We start from the raw sequence: 14,135 nt of genomic DNA, 5'->3' as shown, positions 1-14,135 counted from the left end.
TATTTTATTACATTAACAGTATAATAAAGCTTAAATGACACTTTTGATATTTATGTTTTAGTATTTTTTTAATTTAGTTCATTAAATCTTAAATTATTTATATTTTAAAACAATTTCATTTTTGTCATTTTTAGCATAAATGTTAAACATAATAAAAAGTGTGACATGTTTGTTTATATTGATTGAAATTATGATATGGCATAACAAAATATATTTAAGCTTTCATTTTATCACAATTATCAATTTTTTATTTTCTAATAAGGGGTTGTGAGTGTACTTTTGATTAGCTGAAAAAATCGTGAGTGTATTTTATTATTTAATAATGAATATCTCCTTACTTTAAGAGTTAAATAGATTTGTTCGGTATGGTTAGAGCCATATATATATATATATAAATAAGTTATATTGAAATTTGAATTATTGGGGTTCATAATAATTTCTTGTGGAATTTTTTTAAGATATCATTGGCCATCATAAAAAGATAATTTTTTTTAATATAACTATTTATGCAACTACTTTATGATTAAGAAACAATTGATATTTTTAAATGATAGTCTCGATAAGAATCTACAAGACACTAAAATCTTATTGTTGATGATCCTTAAGTTAGGGATGCAAGTTCAATCCCCGCTATTGGCTTATAATTTTTATTTATTCAAGTTAAATCTATATCTTTCCTTATAGAATGAATCTAGAACCAGAAAAGTAAATGAAATTTTCATCGATCTTCAAAACAAAATGAAAGAAAAATGTATAGATGAATTATCATATAGAAGTAAATCTATATCTCTCCTTTGACTTCTTTTGTTAAGACATTGGGTCTTATCTTAGTTATGTAGTTTTTTTTATTCCTTTCAAATATATATTTTTTATTTTAATTTCTAATTGTTAGTGACATTTGTATTGCTTATTGCTTTCTAGTTTTAGTCTATTTATGTGTACATCATGCATCATCATATAGAAGTAAGAAGATAATCTATAAGTTAAAAAAAAATCTTCAGCGCTATATTTCTCACTGTTTTAATCAATAACCACACATATGTAATTGATTACATATGTCTTTGAGAAACTTGTTGAGAGTTCATAACTCCAGTTTAATCAATTATATCAATTACACAATTCTCTTTTGAGACCATGTCTGTGTTTCTTGGGTTTCTGGTTTAACGGATTATAATGATATAATAATCGAATTCATTGTTCTTTTAAGTATTCCAAAAAATGATCAAGAATACTTTAATCGATTAAATTAAGATTGTAATCGATTATATTATTCTTGAATGTTTTTTCATATTTGGGGGGAAAACACTTTAATCGATTAAATAAGAAATCTAATCAATTACATTGTCAATGTAATTAATTACAGACGATTATAACTATTTTCTCTATATATACCCATCTTGTGTTTTCACTTTCAAGCAATTGAAAATCACATTTTCTGAACGAACCTTTACAATTCACAAACTTCAGGTTTAGTTTCTTGGAACTTTCAAAAGGAAAGTGAGTTGCAAACACATTTGAGATCAAGAAAGCTCCATTCAATTAAGTCTTTTGTTGATGCATTTGAATGTAAATGTTGCATCTCTCATTGACTATGTTCCATATGGCTTTTACACATTGCTACTACATGTGCAAGAGTTTGTATAGCATGCTAGAATAAGTGTTTATAGTTTGAAACTAAAGATAAGTTTCTCTTAGGCTTAGATTCACAAATGACACTAGGGTTGTGTACCTAAATTTCATTTTCTAGGTATAATTTAAAATTGACTGTGATTACTGGTAAAACTCATATTGCATAATGAAAATCTATTTCGAGTTAAATTAGATAATTGAATTAGTTTTTTTAGAAGTAAAGAGTGAACCAATATTAATCTTGTTGTCTATCTTTTCTCTCTCTAATGAATTCTTTATAAATTTTAAAAATATTTTAAATTGGTGCACCTCAACGAAAGAGTACTGTGTTCGAGTAATTAGCTCAATATTATTTTTAACATAAAGTTGTGATGTGATCTTTGTAAAACAATTTTTTTAAAATTGTTTTTGTTTTACAATTTATTTTTAAACCAATTCACCTGTTCTTAATTTAATTAGTCCCATTATCTATTTCACTAATTTAATTTGATTTAACAATTAGTCTATATTTGTTCAATCATTTCAAATCAATCTTAATTTATGTTCATCCAAGTACTTAATATTCTTAAGCGCTTATGTATTTCGATATATTATCTTCATCTTTGTTATTAATTTAAATTTAATTTTTAAAAAGTTATTAGTAACTAAAAATAATATTGTATCATAAATAAAAGTTATTAGTAATTTATATGTTTAAAAAAATTTAATCATCATGTATTTTAACTATAATATAATTCATATGCTAAAAATATTATTTATTATTAAATTTAAGAAAATAAATTATCATTCAATATGAGGATTAATGAGCTTAATTACTAGTTCAATCCTATCCAGTTATGAACTGAGACTCACTTCTCTTCTCACTCTCAATTTAAACTATTTAAAATAAATTTAAAATATAGTTATGTATTTAAAGATATTTATTATTCACATTTTACGTTATTATATAATTTATAAATTTAAAAATATCAATTCAATCATAATTATATAAAAAATAAATATTTATTCCGTACAATAATTTATTTTGAAGTAATGTACATATATTTTTCCCACTGTAGCGTACTTGCTCTCTCTAGACACGTCTTATATCATTATCATATACTTGTTGTGCTTGGAGTATGAGAACATCAGAGGGAGGTGCAACTTGTCTCGATGAATGAGTATGGTAGAGATATTTTAATTTAATCAGAAAAAATACTAATAGTCATTGTCCTTCAGAATTTATTAATAACATAAAGTTTGAAGGGTTATAGATTCCTCCACCCACCTACCACCGAAGAACGGATATTACAAGAGAGATAGATGTTTTGCTTCCTCTAATCTGGCGAATCATTCGTTCTAGCAAATTTTGCCGAAAACTCCAAAACCCCCCCTTTTAGAAAACTCGATTAACAACAATCTCAATCTTCTACAGCTTATCCTCTCTCTCTCTCTTCTTCGCTTCCCCCAACAGCAATTTCATTCAAAACTCTCTCTCAGGTACCTTTTTTTCTTCTTTTTCCAAATATTCTACCTTTGTCGTTTTCTCGCATATCCTCTTTCGTTTTTGATCGTTTGATTGCCTTCTTATTTGGTAATCGCAACTGGGTATCACTTTTTTCCGTTTCTTCTTTTCTGGGGTTCATAAATTTGAGTGTTTTTCTCGGTTGATCTTTTTTTTTTTTTGGGAATTCAGGGGTCTCTCTCTAGACAATTGATGCATGTGATTTTGTCTCTCTTATTTTATATTTTAACGTTTCAATTTCTAGAATGGAGGGCGTCGTTTGCTTCTATGTTTAAGGTTGTTGTCTAAATAGTAAAAATTGGTGATTGTGATTTTTCCGCTGAAAGGTAAATGATGATCCTTCTGCTGGTTGATGTACTAGCATAGCTTACCAGTGAAGCAACGAATCATTTTTGCCACAATTTGAAGGAACATTGCAAACAGATTATAGCTTTCCCTTGAAACACTCAAATTTGTATTGGTTTTTTTCATGCTTTTGATGTTCTCTAAGTTTTTTTGTACTTATTTTTTATCCTTGGAGGGAAAAGAATAGTATGTTGATCTTATTTTGAAGTCCTGATTTGCCAATGATGTTTTGTATACGCGACGCTTTGGATTTGAAGTATATGCATTAATTGAATTGCATTGTTCAACCGCAGGCCCTTAGAAAAATCTGTTATTTTGATTTGTCAATTGCATAGTGAAAGCTTCTACTACGATCTTCCCAAATTGTTTGCTTTCAGTGATATTTAAGGCGGTTTTGGTGTATATTTCAGGTGATTAAGAGAATCAGAGTTTGCTTATCCATATAACAGATCATTTGAACAGAAGAGGGAGGGTACTGGTTTGCGGAGGCAATTGGACTTCTGCGAGCTTAGAATCCTCTCTCCTTTATTTATTAATGAAATCATAGTCATTAGTCTTGGCTAGTGCTGTTGGGGACTCTTTTTCACAAAGCGTGCTTGTAGCAGTATCCATGTTTTGGTGATCTTTGAGTTGAGAAGAGAGAAAAATTTAAGTTGAAAGAGAGAGGGATATTGAAGCTAAAACAATGGGTGCTGTTTGTTGCTGTTTCAATGTTGATGATTTTGAAGATTTTATGAATCCAAATAGTTCTGTATATAGGAACTGTATGTGTCTCAGTTGCTTTGTACAGAACTTTTTCACTATGGTATGTCTCTAACTCCAAACTCCCTGTCCTCTTCCATTCCCTTGTTTTCTTTTGATTCACTTTTGGACACTGTCTTATGTGTTGCCCTTAGTTTGAATTTGATGTCTTGCATCATGGTCATGTTTTCATGCACTGTTTTTGCCGGTAATTCCATACTTGTCAAGTGGCAAACATACCTGTTACAGTAACAGGAGCTTGTGTTGTGTTTTGTTAGTATTGACGCACATACACCTCCTCTTTATTGTTCCGTTGCTCAGGACTATATTGTGAAAAAAGTACTCATAAAATGTTTTGGAAAACCTTTAGTCTTGAACTATATGTCCCAATCCTCCAAAAAATTACAAATGGTGATGTATTTCATACATGCATTTTTTCTTGATGCTCTGATGCTAACTTGCTTGTAAGAAGGCCATAAAAAATTAAATGAGAAAAAATTGTAATCATCTATAATTTAGTTTAGGAGAGCTTTGCTGCATCTATTAATATAAGTAATTTTGGTGTTAATTCAATTGTATTGATTGCCATGTACATTAGTATTCAGTAGACAACATTTAAAGTATATTTTAGTTCTAAATCCATTTACAATATGGGAACTGTACTCCATATGTATTATATATAATAACTCTTTCCAATCTACCTCAAATTTCAGTATGAATCAATATTCCGTAGAGGGGAAGTGCATGCGATTCCTTCATCTATACAGGGCGCAGCATCTATGACTTCTACAGCTTCACTTGATAATTCTCTATCTGACATGTACCGTTCTCCTCCAAGGCCCCTGCCTTATGATGCAGACAGGTTTTTCCGTTCACAGCGTGATGGACTAGTGTCAAGACGTGAGAAGGGTTCAAGTCATTTGAATGAAGAGTCAGAACCTCTAAGAGGTGATGTAGATGCTGACTCAGAATCTTTAAATTCTGCTGGTAAATGGAATGATACCAGTGAAGATGGATCAAAGGAATACCGTTCTAAGTCCACTGTAAGGCTCTCATCAGCAAAACTTACAACTGGAGCTGGGGTTGTCTATTCATCATCAGAAGAGGAGGATGTCTGTCCAACTTGTCTTGAAGGTAAGAGTGTTTTCTCTTTTTTTTTGGCTAATTTCAGAGCTGCTATAGCCTATAGCAGGATGGCTGTTATACTGAAAATTATGGATACAAGCTAAATAACTTGTACTGATATATAAAATGCTCAAAAATAAAAAATACCCAAAATTAAAGATTTATAAATAATGAATATTAAAAATTGTAGTCTTGAGATAAATTCACAAGACAGTTACCACAAAAGTCAAGGAACAAAACAGGTGGCTCAATGCATGAGGCGCCTGGTTAGTGAGGGTTTGGAAAGGGTAGATGTATGCAACCTTAATCCTGTATAAATTCTATTCCCAGAATTTGAACTTGTGACCTCCACGACTCTGTGTCACAAGGAAGCAATCTATGTTATCAATAGCGGCTGTCCTGGTTGCTATCGCAGCAGTGTGGAGTGGCCCTTCCCTGCAACAAGTACAACTGTAGCTGAGCAGATTAAAGGAGCGACGCTTTTCTCCGCAATCTCGGTGGAGAGGGACGACAATATCACGGTCTCTGTCGTGGATCCTTTGAAATTGAATGCAAATTCAAAAAATGCCCTCAAATTTCATCATTAATGACTAATGAGGGTCTTTTTGGTAACAGAGTGGCGGCTAGAGCTAACAGAGAAGAGAGAACCTTGTTAGATGGATTGGGTCTTTGGGGTTTTAGCCTTTTAGGGTGTGTTTTCTTAATTTCTATTCTGTTGGGCCTTGGGCCTCAAGTCCAACATTTTTCTGTGGGTTTTTAACTTGTTATCGTGAACTGTTAGGAAGTAAAGAAAAATCTGTGAACTGTTAATATAATAAACTATACAATTTATAAAAATATATAAAAACTATTGTAAGTATAACATGTTATATAGTAAACTAAATAAAGCATAATATATGATATAACAAACTAATAAAAGTAACAAAAACTAAATTAAATGCAATATATAATATAATGAGCTAAATAAAAAAAATTCTAAATCATAAGAGTAAGATATAATTATATATATTAAACAAATTTCAAAATAGGTAAAAAAAATGATTACAATAGCAGTCACCCTCTTTGTTGCTTTTGTGGTGAAAGTGTGTTGGATTTCATGTTGTTGCATTTGAAACGACAAAGTAAACAGGCTCCTAAACAATATCTAATTTTGATATCTTACTGCTCTCTCTGAATGGTACTACTGGACGGGGAATTGAGATTCTTTGCCAAATCAAGCATAAGCATTTCTCACAAGGTGTGAAAAATAAAAAAGCAGTATATGAAATGGATAAGGAAAAAGAAGAAAAAAGTTAATATAGTTAGATTTTCAATTTGACTAGAATTGTTTTTAGATAAATTTCTACACATTTATAAAAGAAAATAAAAATGTAAAATAAATTAAACGTCTTTTTATAAGTTAATTTATGCACTTCAATTCTTATTTAACTTTTCAAAAACTAAGGTACATTAATTGATTTTAATTTATAGAAATTTAATTCATTTTATCTTTTATTTTCTTCTATAAAAGAAATTTATCTAAACAACACTTGCGAAATGTGAAAAGGTTGAGCAGATTTGTAAAGTAGACAAGACAATATAACCTCCACTTTAGGGGTCATCCTGCTATTGCACTTTAGGGGTCGCCTGCTCCGCTCCGTGATGACGGGATTGACAACTATGGAAGCAATATAACCTCCACAATTCTTACATTTGTTTCAATTGTTTTTGCTTGCAGAATACACTGAAGAGAATCCGAAGATAGTGACAAAATGCTCTCATCATTTTCATCTTTGTTGTATTTATGAGTGGATGGAAAGAAGTGACAACTGTCCCGTTTGTGGGAAGGTAATATTTTCTTGGTATTTTCTGAATTATTTCTCACTGAAATGACTAAGTTCATCAGAATTTGATGCATGTTCTACATAAACGAGGTAGGAAGACTGGCTGAACCAGTCAGTTCAACCAGAAACCAGCAAACTGACCATGTCTCTGGTTCAGTTCTGTAAACTGTATGGTGTCTAGAGTGCTAACCCTTCCAAACTGGTTTTAACCTGACAGTTCCAGAACAAACTGGTAAACAGATCCAATACGCATTCAAATGGGCTTGTTTACAAACATGCTACTTAGTTGGAAGTTGGAATATTTCAATTGGAAATCTTCGAAATGGAAAAAGCTAGGATTCAAAAGACATATAATTGGCATGGTAGCATGGCAAACTTCAGGCTACCAAATACCAAGATTCTTGTTATGAATACTAGTTTATTACCTGTGCAATGCATGCCATTATGTAAAAATATAATAAATAAAAGAAATATATGAATAATAAGAAAAATGTCATAGGATCTACTCTTACGATTGCAACTTTCACAAAAATAAAGTGACACCTCACTTTCTAGGGTACTATCCAACCTATAAAGCCACGTTAGTAATTTCATTCCAGTTGTTAAGTCTGTCTAACAGAAATATCACCCTGTGATTTTTGAGGCATTTCCTGGTCGTTGTTCTGGATTTTGGTGAGTGGAACATTTGTGGCTTCATAAAAAACCCATGAAATCTCGGATTTGTTCTTCTCAGAACAGGGGAAATAGGAAGGGTAAGAGAAACAGTATAGGTGTTGATGATGAGGGAAATGACTTGTCATATTGCCACATATCATAAAAAAAACAATTATGTTTTTGCTACATAATTATCATGTTGAACAGAATGTGCCATTATGTCAAATATTTTTCATACAAGGGGCTACATAAGCACTTTTTGATTGTCAAATAGATGGGATTTGCATTGGGGATGTATTTGATACGGCTTTATATGATGTGAGACTTTGTTGTCATTGTGAAATAGTATGTGCATTATACAATGTAAGTTTATGCATAATCATTGGAGATGGAAAGGCAAAAACATGCTTGAGTCTGAACCCGCCTGAGCTTGATACTGATTGTTTTAGCGGACAGACTTCCACCCAGCTTGTATTTAGAAATTTCAGAACTCAGATTGTTTATAGGGTCTTGCTAACTAGTGTTCTTAGGGCATTGGTTAAGGAACTAAAAAGAAAAAAGTATTTAATATGAAAATCATAGGAGAACGTAAAAAAAAGTCATGGACAGTGCAATTTTGTGCATCCCAATAAAAATCTTTCTCCTTTTAGATTTGCCTTGTTTATATGTGAAATACTACTTGTTTGTAAATTTTCGTGTCTGACTGTTTAAGCTTGATTCTAATGATATTTTTTCAATTTTCGTGCAATCATTTATGATTATACTGTTTCTCTTATATTGATCAAGCTGTTCTAATGTGCTGCATGCAAATATATTTGTGCTGAGCATGACTGGAAAGCTATTTCTTGTATAATAATTTTTGTTGACAATGTGTGCATTCTATTTCTTTATGGGTAAGCTAAAGGCTGCACTAGAAGATGGAGTATAATGAATCATGACATTTATTTATTTTTATTTTGGTGTAGGTGATGGTATTTGATGAAACGACTGATTGAAAATGTTTATGTCGTGGATGATACCAACAACAGAGGAAAGCAAATATAAAATATAGACATTGTGAATACATCAGATTAAGCGCTTATCATGTATAGGAAGTATATAACACTTTTATTAACCATCACTGTAAGTTCAATCTCATCCAAGTTGTTTCTATATTTATACTTTTCTCCCTTGCCAAAACTGCCAACATTAAAAGAAAATGCCATTTTAGATGGGAACTTTGTCATGGTTTCAACAGTTTGCCATTTAATAGAATGATTTCCTCCTCTCTTTTTCTTTTTACTTTTTGTTTTTGTTGTCATGTATGAGTTAGGATTTTGGAACCACTCTTCCAAGGTGTTCCCCCCGCTTAAAACAATGACGTGAGGGGGGGATACCAATATGTAATCCATAAGTTCGGTTTAAATGGAACTGATGAGAGCTGTATACAAACAAGAAAAGGAATTCAAGGGATCAAAATTGAACTAATTCAACTAGTACTTTGAATAAATTTGTTGGATCCTTGAAATAATGCTAATTTTTAAAATTAAACGAAATTAGTACGCAAAAGCAAATTTGAAAATTATCTTATACTTTTATAATTAATATGCCTCAACTCATCATATAATATTGTAATCTGTACAGATTTGGTGTACTCTGATTTTCATTTTCATCCAAATAAATTCTTCATTAGCGCAATGCTGTTTTAACGTGTTTTTTTAGCAACAGTGAACAGTGTCAAGGTGGTATTTCTAAAAGCTTAAAGACGTGAATTTATTGGAAGCAACAAGACCTATGCTGAAGCATTATCTAGGCTAAAATTTGTTCGTTTTAGTAAAAGGGTAAAATGAAAATCTGAATACGCTAAAGAGTATATGTGCTTGACCCTCAATATAATTTGAGGGCAGATCAATGTTATTAATCAACAAGGAAATAGGAAAAGGCCAAAAACCCTTGAATAAGTGACTACAATGACAATAGAACAATAACTTTAACTATTGGATAATCACAAAGCTCCAAGAAGTTATCCTATGCTAAACACCACAGATAAAAGCATGCAAGACTATGTGCATGTTTGGATTGTCGGTTTCGACCTCCGTGCTCAGAAACATTTGAAACGATAAAGTAAACACGCTCCTAAACAGTGTCTAATTGTGATATCTTACTGTTGTCTCCGAATGGTACTATTGGACGGGAATTGAGATTCTTTGCTAAACCAAGCATAGCATTTCTCACAAGGTGTGAAAAATAATAAAGCAGTATATGAAATGGACAAGGAAAAAGAAAAAAAGTTAATATAGTTAGGTTTGCAATTAGACTAGAATTTTTTTAAGATAAATTTCTCCACAAATATTTATAAAAGAAAACAACAATGTAACATAAATTAAACTTTTTTTATAAGTTAATTTATGCACTTCAATTTTGATCAATTTTGTCTTATTTAACTTTTTTCAAAATCTAAGGTACATTCATTGATTTTAATTTAAAGAAATTTAATTCATTTTGTCTTTTATTTTCTTCTATAAAAGAAATTTATCTAAGCAACACTTGCCAAATGTGAAAAGGTTGAGCGGATTTGTAAAGTACACAAGATAATGTAGAGCAAGGAAAACCTTCGTGTGACAAGTGAAGAAGAGAATGGGCATGGGAGAACAAGAAGAAACAACTCTCTTCAAAGAGACAACCCGTGGCAAATGTACTTAATTATTTTGATTTCAGAAGAAATGGTAACGATAATAGAAAAGATATTTCCTCCTCGTTCTATTATAATTATATAATTATTATGTAAAAAAACAATTTATCTCAAAATAATTATTATTTTAGTTTTTCAATGTAATATTAATTATTTTTTTACTTATATTTCTTATAATATTAATGAAAACAATAATGATATTTCCTCCTCGTTCTATTATAATTTTTTTTTTTTATCAAACACTGAAAACATGTTAAAAGCTATCCATTTAATGCACTAAAAAAGTCCAATTACACCTAGGACAGAAATATTGAGCTGACAACAATGATGATTGACAAATGAAGAGAAGCTTGGTTAGCATAGGTATAAAAGTTACATGCAATATATAAACAATGATGATTGACTGCAATGCCAATTAAATAGTAAGTCATTCAATTTATTATGGTTGCATCCGGTGCACGTTCAAAGACACAAACGGTGATATAATTATATAAGACATGAATTATGAATATTGTCTTACATTATATCCATACAAGTTTCACATTTGATAGAGTATTATAAAGCAGTGAATGGCCAACTTTTTATTTCCAAGGTTTCATTCTTATAGAGGGAAGCAGAAAATGTGAGAAGGTGAAATTCTAATTTGTAGCAACTTGAAAAGCTCTCAAGAAGACTTCAGGGGGTTGTCCACCACTCAACTTGTGATTCCCATTAATCTGCCAAGTGAATAAGTCAGTCACTTCGGTTCTTATCATTATGAATATGAAAAAACAAACAGGGTTTTTCAACATTGTATACACCTACCACGTAATATGGAACCCCTGAAATGTTTCCTGAGTAAGTTTTGAGCTCCTCCTCAACCTAGGTTTATAGAGCCATGGAAAGCAAGATCAGCATTGATGCCATTTTGTGACTGCCTAACAACTAAAGATCATACTAACATTTTGACGTTAACATCCAAAAAAAGAGAATACATTAAGCATTTTGAAGCTAGAACTTAGAAGCATAGTCACATAATTTGCAGTATGCTCCAATATGCGGTACGGGTTTGGGTTTGCAACCTTAGGAAGAATTGGTACGCGGGGGTATACATAACCTGTACGCTTCGGTATGCTATTTAAATTTATAAAAGGTTATAATTAAGTTAGAAGGTTAGAACCCCTAATGATTCAAATATCAATACAATACAACATGTTTTAGTTATGATTTGAATTTAGAAACCGAATAAAGGAGTTTGCTTATAAAAATAATTTACCTCCTTCAAACCATTGTTGGGGTCCTTAAGAAACTCTTCTGCTCCTTCTATACCAACCTTTGCAGCAGATTCCAGAAGAAACTTACTGCACACAAATTGAAAATGATAATTAATGCCTGTCATTTTCGGAACTAAATTTGAAGACATATAAATGTCCTGCAATACCTGTATGTCCTACCACAAAAGACCACCTATTATCCTATTTTCTATGGCCCCATTTTTTCATACTGAACATTTAATTCCTCTTTATTGGTCTTTAGATTTATTATATATAGCACATGAACCTCAGTACTTCACCTAGTAAGATAAGACTTTTATTGTTCTTGTTAATATATGAATCTTAATATTTAAACGAACCTCCATTAAAGAAATCAGCTGGCAGTTTAAATATTCCATAAGCAGTGTGTAAAAAAAAAAAAAAGAGAGATATTCAACCACAAAGAAACAAAAAAAAGAAGTGTCAAGTGAGTATTCATATTACATAGTCATTGATCTGTAAAAAAGCAAAACATTCAGCTACAAAAATCCATACAGTAAAGTGCCATTAATTGAGCAAACAACCTAAAGGATCACAGAAAAAAAGGCACTTACTGGTCACCAATGTATTTTCCCTGTGTGAAATAGCCAATGTTAAGTTCTTCAACTAGATCATGTTGCTTGTCAAGACCCTGCTGCCTAGCAAAATATATAAGCCTGTGGCTGTCAATAGTGTTTCCCCTGTGGATAATCAAAACAATGTTAGCTGAACCTCAGTGAGAGAACTCTTCTTCAGAACACTACTTCTGAAATGGTTTATAGAAGTTTATCCATTGATGAATAGTAAAACCATGCTCAATCTTACGTGAGTCCAGACAAGCTATATTCCAAGCCAACATTCTTGAACACCTGCCAAATACCAAATTAACATTATGACTTGATCAAAATTCACTGCTGGGAAGAAATATAAACAACACAACCAATGATGGCACAAAGAGTGATCGACTAGACATAAACCTCTGACATCCGAGCTTCCATCCGTTCTGATTGAGATCCAAATTTTCTTCTGTAATACTCCCTCTTGTCAATGCCTTCTTTAGGGGCATCAGGGCTAAGTTGAAAGGGATGCCATATTATCTGAAAGTTCAGTTAAACAGCAAATTAACATGGGAAATGCCAGACATATTTGGTTCTAAGACACACACAAACATAGAGGGAGACAAGAGGAGAGTGTTATACCTCAAAGTTGTATTTATCCTTGGAGGCAGCTATGGCCTTGTCTAGATTTTTTTTGCCAACAAAGCACCATGGGCATACAGTATCAGAACTAACATCGATTCTTACAAGTTTCTTTTCCGAAGTCCCACTCATGATCTTGCTGTATCTGCAATATCTTTACAACATAACAAGTAAACATAAAGTAAGATATATATGACAAGGAGGAAGAATAATCTTAATCTACCAATTATTTTTAAGAATAAGAAAAAAAAAACTCATCAGTCATATTTTCTCCTAATGTCCCTAGACAGTTCTATTTTTCCTTTTGAACTATGATCCCGAATTTCATACAGGTACACTCTTGTTCATAGATTATGTCTGAACTAATAAATGTGAGATCTTTCAAAAGTTCCCTTTTCGTAATTTGATTGGGTAAAATACAAAGACAATAAAATCTCAGACAAAACAAAGATACAATTTCTCAAGTGTTTTTAGTCCTGTTTTTCAGTCAGATTCATACAGTAAAAGTTTGCATTATAGATCAATACAAATTAGTGAGGTAAAACTTCAATTCTAATTGGCGAACAACCACACAAGTACCTAAAGAACTGTATGCACCTAGCATCTAATTTCACCCCCTAAAATCTCAATCTTTGTAGAACAAGTTATTAATTTGCAATACAAAAAAGAAGATGCTGGGAAATATCAGAAAAACTTTTGCCCCACACTAATCTCGAGATCAGATTCAGAAACAACCCAACAACAATTCAGAAAACAACAAATTAAAAAGAAGACTAAGTTTGACTAACAAGAGAAGACAAAAAAGCAAGCTTTGAGCCAGAATCAAGAAGAAAAGTGAAACATAATTAAGAACCAACCAGTTTTTGCGTTGAGAAAAATAAAGTAAGAAGAATACCTGGAAGGGTAAACAGAGAGGAGAGGCACTAAATTCAAAAGCTTTGCCACGGCTCACAGGAATTGCAATTAGATTCAGTTGTATGACATGGTCCAGAGATTAGAACAGGAACAACAAACTTGTCTGTTGTTTTTTATTATTATTATTATACAATATGTTCTGTCCTATTTTCTTTTCCGGACGTGTTGGAAAGTCGTCGTTTCAGGCTGTTTGTTCAGACTTCAGACCCAACCACCCACTCCCGATATTATCTCATCTTTCACATGTTATTATTATTA

At 31.7% G+C, this 14,135-nt stretch overlaps 2 protein-coding genes across 5 annotated transcripts; one reads left to right on the top strand and one right to left on the bottom strand.

The window, feature by feature from the left end:
* The first annotated feature begins 2,753 nt into the window (after positions 1-2,753).
* LOC100790543 (RING-H2 finger protein) lies at positions 2,754-9,100 on the top strand. Of its 3 annotated transcripts, none has more exons than NM_001255012.2 (5): positions 2,879-3,108; positions 3,889-4,283; positions 4,933-5,353; positions 7,062-7,171; positions 8,787-9,100. In NM_001255012.2, exons 2-5 carry the CDS (start codon positions 4,164-4,166, stop codon positions 8,814-8,816), a joined length of 681 nt encoding a protein of 226 aa, NP_001241941.2. In that variant the 5' UTR covers positions 2,879-3,108; positions 3,889-4,163; the 3' UTR covers positions 8,817-9,100. The 3 variants fall into 3 exon arrangements, with proteins under 3 accessions (XP_040867542.1, NP_001241941.2, XP_014625700.1); XM_014770214.3 differs by lacking the exon at positions 2,879-3,108 and adding an exon at positions 3,309-3,459 and having other exon boundaries at positions 8,787-9,088; XM_041011608.1 differs by lacking the exon at positions 3,889-4,283 and having other exon boundaries at positions 2,754-3,108; positions 8,787-9,088.
* A 1,859-nt stretch (positions 9,101-10,959) lies between these two features.
* LOC100527784 (uncharacterized) lies at positions 10,960-14,075 on the bottom strand. 2 transcript variants are annotated; one of them, NM_001250412.2, is made up of 8 exons: positions 13,858-14,075; positions 12,963-13,116; positions 12,741-12,860; positions 12,589-12,632; positions 12,339-12,464; positions 11,748-11,832; positions 11,297-11,353; positions 10,960-11,208 (listed from the first exon to the last, which is right to left on the bottom strand). In NM_001250412.2, the coding sequence occupies exons 2-8, from the start codon at positions 13,092-13,094 to the stop codon at positions 11,131-11,133; spliced, it is 642 nt and encodes a 213-aa protein (NP_001237341.1). In that variant the 5' UTR covers positions 13,095-13,116; positions 13,858-14,075; the 3' UTR covers positions 10,960-11,130. The 2 variants fall into 2 exon arrangements, with proteins under 2 accessions (NP_001237341.1, NP_001386544.1); NM_001399615.1 differs by having other exon boundaries at positions 12,963-13,107.
* Between the last annotated feature and the right edge of the window lie 60 nt (positions 14,076-14,135).

This window comes from Glycine max, chromosome 18, assembly GCF_000004515.6.
Source record: "Glycine max cultivar Williams 82 chromosome 18, Glycine_max_v4.0, whole genome shotgun sequence".
NCBI classification, from domain to species: domain Eukaryota; kingdom Viridiplantae; phylum Streptophyta; class Magnoliopsida; order Fabales; family Fabaceae; genus Glycine; species Glycine max.
The sequence above is the reverse complement of the archived record's forward strand: the minus strand, read 5'-3'. Positions and strand labels throughout refer to the sequence as shown.